Source organism: Alosa alosa, chromosome 2 (assembly GCF_017589495.1).
Source record: "Alosa alosa isolate M-15738 ecotype Scorff River chromosome 2, AALO_Geno_1.1, whole genome shotgun sequence".
Taxonomy (NCBI): Eukaryota; Metazoa; Chordata; class Actinopteri; order Clupeiformes; family Clupeidae; genus Alosa; species Alosa alosa.
The window spans coordinates 16,183,924-16,193,092 of NC_063190.1; the positions used below are offsets into that span (position 1 = coordinate 16,183,924).

The window sequence follows — 9,169 nt, forward strand, 5'->3', positions numbered from 1 at the left end:
ATTGCGACACAGTGTGTAGCAGCTCTTCCTAACTTGCTTAAATGGCATCTCTCAGCAAAGGTAGGCCAGGCCCAAACCCTGCTGACTTTTACCCTTGCTTCTAGTGAGTGGATGCTTCATTTGAAGCTAGACTTTAGAAATACATTAAAGGCCCCGTTTTGAAAGATTTGAAGTTTGACATAGGTTTCCAAATATTTTCTAAGAAAAACAATAGAATTTTTTGTGATGTTTTTTGCTAAGCAATTTTTGAACGAAGCCAGTATGTGCTTGCTTACACATTTCCAGCGATAAATTTCGATACAAATTTTGGATTTTTTAAATTCGTAATTTACATTATGGATCATTAAATGTTTTGAGAAGTTTAGAACATTAACAAAATATGTCTTCCCAAAATTATTTATGCTTAAGTGCATGTTCTTCCCAGCAATCAATGGCTAATGTACTGACTAATGAAGTATCATGTACAGTGTAATGGACATTAAAAGTGGTTATATAGACATTTGCCAAAGAGAAGGGAAAGTTGTCTTTAAAAAGAAATTCTATGAGAAATTCAGAGAGACGAATTTTTGTTTGCATAAATCTTCAGGTAGAAAGTATATATTATCAGCACAAATACTTGTAGTGGGTTACCTTTGACTTTTAACAAAGTACTGGCACCTTTGAATGCCTCTTAATTAAAAAAAAAGAATTTGCACCTTAAACCCTAACCAAAATGATGTTACAAAATCGTTATCCCCATTACTTACATTTCGCATTCATCCCATTTTAGCTATTTTTTTAATCCACCATAATATCAAGAAGAAAATTTACAGAGTATGTTTTGCTGTTGTATGTGTGTGAGCGTGTATGTGTATGCATTGCAGAATTTTAGTCTAATTTAAGCATTAGGCATGAAATTGTCCCATTTCCAGTTAGCCATTGAAAGTCACCCACCCTCTCAACTTGTCACCTTTTTCTATGTAGGAGATGCCTCTATAAACCTATATTGCTTAACAGACTATTAATAATACCCTTTTGTGCTAGTATTGTCTCCTGAATGTAATGGATTTTGTACCTGTATTTTTCTAATTCTAATCCCGTCTTTCTGTATGTTATGGAAAAAGTAAGAAAGAATTTTAGGCTGTTGACACAAGTGAATCATTTGTAATAGCTTACAAAAGAGTCATCACAATCATAAAAAAATGTTTGAGCCAGCTCAACCTTGCTTTATACATTACTTCACATGACAACAGAGAAAAAGGCAAATTTGTAAGAGTCAAAAAGTATACCCTGATTCTGAGGTCAAATCTAAAGTGAAATTGGGGGCATTCAACCATTATAAACATTTGCCAAATCCTCTATATCAAGTGTATTTATTTTTTTTTTTTTTTTTTTTTTATAAGTTGTTTAAGTCTTAAAACCTGAATATGCACCCAGAAAATGACAGATATATGATATTCTCTGTTCAAGAATGTACCTTCATGGCTATTAAAGTATTTGTGAAGCAGTCTTGTCAAAGGTTTACACCAGGTCTGTTTCCTTGAGGGTTTATAAAATATGTGCTTGACCTAATTTATGTCAATAGTACTGTATTATGATATGTATGGACTTGATTGTTACAGCCCAGATGTTAATGCAGCCTTGCCTTACTGGACACCCTGTGTAGAAAGGGATCCCTTTGCCATTGCCCTCAGCCCTTTTCACTGAGTTGTATGTCATAACACTGTCTGCTGACGCAACGCAATTATTCCTTGAACACCTATTAAAGTAACATATGTTTAACTTGTCTCTGACTGTCTTTGTAGAGATTTGTGTTCAGAATGTCACTGCCATTCAGCATTTAGTTGTCAAAATTGGTGTGCATAAACATACTGTTATGACAAGTGGTCACAACAACAAACAACATGATATGGTTTTGCTTTTTGGTGTCGCCTTTGTTGTTGATTTTAACTAACATGCATTTTCACACATATTCAAAAAGTAGGCTCCAGCACAATACTCATCCAAGCACTACATTTCCAGAGCATTCATTTTCATGTAATTTGATTTACACCCTTTTCATAAATGACCAATTGAGCTAGTCAGGGCCGTGCAGAGACCTTTTGAGGGGCAGGGGGTCAAATTCAAAAAAGGACACAAAGGGCATATTTCATCTTTATTAGCTGGTGAATGAATACAAACAACACATCAACTAAATCTAGATGCAATAGTGGAATTCTTTGCGGTCTCAAGGAACCAGGTGACAGAATATGATTGTGCAATGTCAACATGTGAAGTTAACCACAGGTGGGGAATTCAGCAAACAGCTAAGAACAGCTCCTGTAATGTCAGAAACCAGCTAATCACAGTTCTGTAGAAATGCACATACATCAGTATGAGTCCTTAGACTTTTATAACAAGTATTTAATGTGTGCTGATTTTGTGAAATGATTGAATGACAACTTTTGATATAAGCAGGAAACCAGCACTGGTTGTGAGTACCTAACATGTTACCGCCTTAACCAGGAAGTTGTGATGCACGTCACTGATTATGCAGTTGTAAGTGACACAAATCGGAGGCATACTCAAAGATCAAAGTAGCTGCCATCATAGAATGAGTCCTCTCTGGGTTTTATTCATGTTCTTTACCATAACAGGTAAGAGTTATTGTTGTTTTACTCTGAAATGTTTTTCCATATTTCCATCTTTACATCACATGAACCTATATAGATTGTCTGCTTATAGAGATTAGATGGTGTGTTCAAATTAAAGTTTAGTCTTCAAGATTGTTGTTGTTACTGAACATTACCTTAAACCCAATCCCTAACCATAGCTTGTTCACAGTGTTAACAGATAGTTTTGATAATATAGTAGTCTATAGCTGATCATCTAAGTAAAGTGTGACCTAAAATTTACCAATTCATCAAGAATATAACATTTTATAAGAACATTTTCAGTCTTTGTTTTCTACATGGTGTGAACACTCCAGGTTATTTTGTTTTAAAATATTTAAAATAATTAACATTATTCCAAAAGACAAAACAGTTAAATCAGTCAACTTTCAATTTGCAGATTCTTTGGAAATCATCAAAGCTGCCAGAGGCGGCTCAGTTCAATTACCTTGTGAGCCGACCTTTGGCGAATATGATGGATTTAATGTGAAGTGGAGTAAAAAAGGACTTCAAAAGGAAGAATTCATATGTGAATATTTCGTAAATTCGACAGTTCTGAGGCCCATGCAGTGCATGCCGTCCTTTGAACCCTCAATGCAGGGTTTGAATGTTAAACATTTTAAAAGCAATCACTCTGGATCCTACAGCTGCATCATAACAGGAATTATACCGCCACCCATTCGTGAGCTTAATACAACTATAATAAAACTTCATGCAGGTGATAATTACCATTATATTTTTGCTTTACTTCTCTACTTCCTCTTTTTAAGTGTTTACATATGTGGACCAATCCTTGCATTTTTTTGCAGTGAATTAATAAAAAAGTGACATGTCCTCAAGATACTTAGGTATTATATATTTGACCTTGACTCAGTGAACAAACATCACTTAAAATGGTGTATACCCTACTCTTTTTCTGTATTTTTAACCTTTAGGTCTAAGCCTTGAGTTAGTGAATACCACTGATTCTGGTTGTGTTGAGCTGGTGTGTACAATGGATGCCATAGATCAAGAGCAAGTTGAATTTATCTGGAACTCGAGGGGCAAGAATACATCTGAACAGAAGCAAGTCACCAACAGCTCGTCCAGTGTAAGCAGCTCTCTGCGCCTGTGTGGAGCTGAGAGGAGAGATGGAGACACCATCACCTGCAGTGTTTCACTTCCATCAGATCACTTTACATCAAACTGGACTATTCATCAACAGAATGTAGGTAAAGAAGGTAAGCAGTGCCTGTATGCTCAACATGTGTTCTACTGAAGCAGTAACATTGCAGGCTACAATGGAATGTAGTTTGGTATAAAGAAAGGTGAACTCTGACCATTTTTAACTTAGGGCCATGTTGTTAGAGGTCACCAAGTAATTAAGGAAAAAATCACATAGCTCTCATAGCTCGAGTTATCCTGCTACTAGTGGCTAGTGCAACTAGGTGGCTACAAGCTCTGGTAGGGGGCAGATTTTTGACTGTGTTTGTGCCTTGTACCAGACTCAAAATGTCATCACAAGTGCTGAACAGGACCCTTATGAGACACCACTATGCCTGTAACTTACTGCTGTACTAGACTGGAATCTTGAGTTGGAAAAATATAACTTTTTCTGAGAAATCATCTTCAGAGTGGATGGGGCCTCTATTTTAACTATCTTAACCAATTATCACAGGTGTTATGAATACGTAGGACATTGTTATTATCATGTCATAACAGCCATTCCTGACCACAAACACAGCTAATAGAACAACACAGACACAGGAGTATATCATGACATTTTATTAGACAATTATTAGCCCACAAAGGCCACAATAATACTGTTGCTGTTTACATATATGTGTTTGTTAATAATGGCAATGTAATACAAATAGTATGATACCTAATTGGCAGGTATGTCAACGTGTGGCCAGAGGTGGACACACGCCAAACGCCATTTAGCTTGTTGTCCTCCTTAGCCTATACTACGTTTGAAGAGATTGTTTGGTATTGTTTGTGTTTTAACAATGGCTAGCTTCTGACTTAATCATTGAGGGGAACTTTGTGTGGAGCACAGTATAAATCATTAAGATGAGCACCCTAGTTATTTAAAACAAGCACGATAGAAAGAGCACACACATTTTAGTAAAACATTTTCTTGATCTAAAAAAATGTATAACACTTGAAGGTATCTACATAAGAGTGACATGACACTGTCATAACCCTAACCTAACTTGCCATGACAAAAACCGAATGACACTAACCCTAACTCTAACTTGTCATGACAAAAACCGAATGACACTTGACAGAAGCGAGTGACAGAAGTGTTATGTTATAAACGTTTATGATTTGTTTATAATGTTTATGACACGTTTATGACAGTCATGTCACTCTTATGTACGGTAGATACCTTCAAGTAAAGTGTAACCAAGAAATCTCTCATCCAGCCTAGCTAGAACAGGTTGTGTTGACACTATGATTATACCACACTACTCAGAGAATGAAACAGTCTGTGTAGTCAGTGAACTGTTTTTTTTTTTTTTTTTTTTTTCATTTTAGACAGCAACTGGATGGTGAAAACAATCTGCATTTGCGCTTTAACTGGGGCAATGTTGATGATTGCCATGGCTGTCATTATTTACAAATGTAAGTAAGTTACTTCATCATTGCCTTAGTGCGTGTAAAGCTCTACATAAAAACATGCATATGTTGACATAAGATAAATATGCTTATTTGTGCCTATTTGTGGTGTGGGTATAAGCAGCCTACAGAAGCTAGTTGCCTAATGACTCTATGAGCTGTTGATGCAGATACCCAGATGGTTCAGTGCCATGTTACTTGACTGCTTTCTCCAGTGTGCCATCATGTGAGGCAGTCCTGAGAAATGTAATGTTCAAATGTATGTGTCGCCTGGATAGCTCAGGTAATGGTATAGAAGTCCTAGTTAATCTGGCTAGGTACTCCTCTAAGCTAAGGAAACATTGGAGAAAATGGCTATATGTCTGAAAGTTTTTTTGTCTTGTTTTGTTTTGTTTTGTTGTGTCTTGTTTTTTTTATCTATTTATTCTGTCTTAACATTTTGCTATGCTATGGACCCAGCAATGGAGTCTGAAATAAAGAATTGAATGAATGAATGAATGAATACCACTTTGGTTACAGACATCTTCCCCATAGCCTTTGCCAGAGTCTTTCTAATCTCATGACACCACACCAAAGTTCATTTCAGTGACACCTAAGTGAGCCAAATTTATTTTTGAATGCTTTACACACCTTAGGAAACCATACACCCCTACATCTAACACCCTCACTCTTTCCTTCCTGTTCATCTTTATAAGCAGAGTACAATGTCGGTGTGTGATATGATGCATGCTTCAGAGTACTGCATTTTGTTGCCTTACAAATTGTATGCACTGACCAAAATAGATTCTATGTCTGACAACATTACATTTTTTGGTGCAGGTAAGAAGAGAAAGAATTTGGACGATGCCTCCGTAGTGTACACCAACAAGGTTTATGAGAACTTCAATTTTGGCACTAGGATTCCCATCAGAGAAAGCAGAAGAGAAATGCAGCATGAAGACTGTATTTATGAGAATTGAATTGGATCAGTCCCTGAACTACACAAATTAAATTTTCGTCGGCTTAAAACTTCTGACACCTTCTCAGTATCAGACTGTTCTCATCGCTCATTTGATTCATGTATTGTATATTACGTCTTTGCTCAAATATCGCAAATATTGCTTTGCCACAGTGACATTGCTTTCAGATGAGTTTTTTGTGGGTGAAGAGATATTGCATCATATATATGTTGACAATATTCAACCCAATCTCCTATAGGTTTTCCTTTTGAAGCTGGTTGTTACCTTGGAGGGCATATTTTAGAGCATTTAATGCATCATTCTAAGCACATTGCATAGTAGTCTTTCTCTTTTGTTTGTCCTTACTAAAGAGTGGCTATAATATTTGTGATGCGAGCATGTTAATCGTTGTGCTTCATTATATATATATTAGATCAGAGGTTTGCATAGATAATTTAAACAAAACAAAAAAAACACTTCAGAGATTTTACTAAAGGTGGTTTCACAACCAGGGTAAGCTGTTTGGTTCAGGCTCAACTTTCTTGAAATTGTATTACTTCTGTTTTTGGTAATAGACTATACTGTATCTGTTGAAAGATAAAAGCTTGGATAAATGCACTTTAAATAGGTTGATTCTATCAATGTACTCAAGACTTGATTGGCCATCTGTTACCAGATTGGCTATCTGTCATTATTGTAGTCGATTGGGACATATACCTGTAGCTGACAGGCCTCCCTTCAGACCCAGTGGCTCTTTCAGGTTAATGATCATTTACATCAACATACAAAATCATCAGAACATTATGGACAACAAAGTAAGTTTTGGAGTGACCATCAAAGCCCGATCGATCTTAATTCAAAAGACAATGTGTTAGCTGAACTAAAAAAGTGAGCTAATTGAAATAGAATGTGAATTTATTTAGCCAAGGTGTAAACATATGACCTCAACTATAAATGTGAACTGAGTAGAAATGTGATTACAAAGTCTCTGTGTGTGTGTGTGTGTGTGTGTGTGTGTGTGTGTGTGTGTGTGTGTCTGTGTGTGTGTGTGTGTGTGTGTGTGTGTGTGTGTGTGTGTGTCTGTGTGGGAGTGAAAGAGAGAGACAGAGAGGCAGGGCTACAATCCCTGAGAGTCCAACTCTGTTCAACATCTACATTAATGAGTTAGCAGTGCAGTTGGAATAGTCTGCAGCCCCTGGACTCACCCTTTAAAACAAAGGTCAAATTCCTGCTTTTTTGCAGATGGTGGTGCACCTATCACCCTAAGAACAGGGCAACACTCACTACAATCTCATGACACCACACTGCAGTAAATTTCACGCCAAAGTAGTTCAAATACATATGTGAAATAAGAACCACATTTATTTTTAAATGCATTACACACCTTTGGAGGAAACCATCCATCCCAGCATCTAACAGCTCTCACTCTGCTTTCCTTCCGGTTTATCGTAAAAAGAAGAGTACGATGTATGCTATGTGTTGCATGTTGCTACTGAATTTGTTGCCTCACAAATTAAATGTACAAAATTAACTCAATGTGTTTGTGTTTATGTTTATGGTATTCAGCAGATGATTGTGTCCAAAGTGATGAATAGTAGGCTTTATAAACACAACATTATTAGTTAAGAATAATAGTTTCAAATTAAGTTGGAACGGCCTACATAAAGCATAATAATATCAGTAATGATGGCAATATCAAATATCAACAATGAATATAATGAGTTTTCTTATTAGCAAAAACTATAAGCAAAACCATAACTTGGCAAGGTGAACAGATGAGTGTTTAAACATATCTTGAAAGTCCCAAAACTCTCACAAGAAGGTAGAACATTAGGTAACTCATTCCACCAACAAGGAATCACTTAGGAAAGGAGTCTTGACTATGACCTTTTAGTGTTAGTGGATGGTCTACACAGCAGACTCTCATCAGAGGGCCGCAGTAGGATAGAGGGGAGGTAGAGCTGGATCAAGGAATAAAAATAGTATAGACAAGTGTTTCTCAAAGTGTGGTCAGGGGGCCACTAGTGGTCCACAAGCTATCCCAAGTGGTATGTAAATCTAAACAGTTCTGCAACACTGCCTAGGCCTATGTGAGCAACGCCACTTTAAATAATTTGAATCCTCTGACACATTAAGGTGCAAAGACAATAAGTAAGGTGGTTCAGTGTGTAATATACTGGTGAAGTAGGTCTACTGTTTGTTTGTTTTCTGTGATTTTTTTAATTTATTGCATTGCATGTAAATGCAATGGACTATTATCGCTGTTCTTCTTACAGTGCATGAAAATGCACTGTACTGTTCTTCCTAGGCTTCTTATTACAGTGCATTTCTGTACTGTTCTTCCAAGGCAACAACAACAACTTATTACAGTGCATGAAAATGCACTGTACTGTTCTTCCTAGGCAACAACTTCTTCTTATTATTATTCCACTTACCACTTTTTCCGTACGCTATTTCTCTTGAACAGTTTAACTTAGAAACTTCATTCAAACTTTGTAACGTAGGTATTCAAACGGACAAAGCTGCTATGTCTTTTCAACTTTGAAACTTTTATACTTAAACTTAAAAAACTATTAAAGAAAAAGCTTTTTAAAAATCCCCATAGACTTAACATTGCCGATTGTGACATCATAATACGGCCGTTAAGCAATTAGAATCCTATGGCAGGTGTTCAGGCCACCTGGATCAACTGCCAGTCTCAGGCTTTAAGCATACAGACTGGCCCTATTAAGACTACACATCCTGTTCAACTGCTTCCTCTGCCAAAAACTGTTTCAAAATAAAAGTCCTCACTACAACATTTCACTGTTAAACAATTTAACCCTTTAAACTACTGAACTTTTTAACTGTTCAGCCATTGTAACTGTTACTTGTCATCAACTATGACTCCTACCCACTGTAGCTTGTTAGCATAGTTAGCATGTTAACATTGCTAGCATTGTTAGCATTTTTAGCAAAACTGCTAAACATGATTAGCTAAGTTAGCTAAGTAACATGGTT

General features: G+C 36.5%; 1 protein-coding gene across 1 annotated transcript; it reads left to right on the plus strand.

The window, feature by feature from the left end:
- The first annotated feature begins 2,565 nt into the window (after positions 1-2,565).
- LOC125291110 lies at positions 2,566-7,694 on the plus strand. Its single transcript, XM_048237662.1, has 5 exons — positions 2,566-2,615; positions 3,031-3,348; positions 3,566-3,850; positions 5,151-5,237; positions 6,051-7,694. The coding sequence occupies exons 1-5, from the start codon at positions 2,573-2,575 to the stop codon at positions 6,188-6,190; spliced, it is 873 nt and encodes a 290-aa protein (XP_048093619.1). The 5' UTR covers positions 2,566-2,572; the 3' UTR covers positions 6,191-7,694.
- The last annotated feature ends 1,475 nt before the right edge of the window (positions 7,695-9,169 follow it).

Coding starts and splice junctions, on each gene's coding strand:
- LOC125291110 (XM_048237662.1), top strand. CDS start 2,573: ATGAGTCCTCTCTGGGTTTTATTCATGTTCTTTACCATAACAG. Junction 2,616..3,030: donor CATGTTCTTTACCATAACAG/GTAAGAGTTATT, acceptor TTCAATTTGCAG/ATTCTTTGGAAATCATCAAA. Junction 3,349..3,565: donor TATAATAAAACTTCATGCAG/GTGATAATTACC, acceptor TTTAACCTTTAG/GTCTAAGCCTTGAGTTAGTG.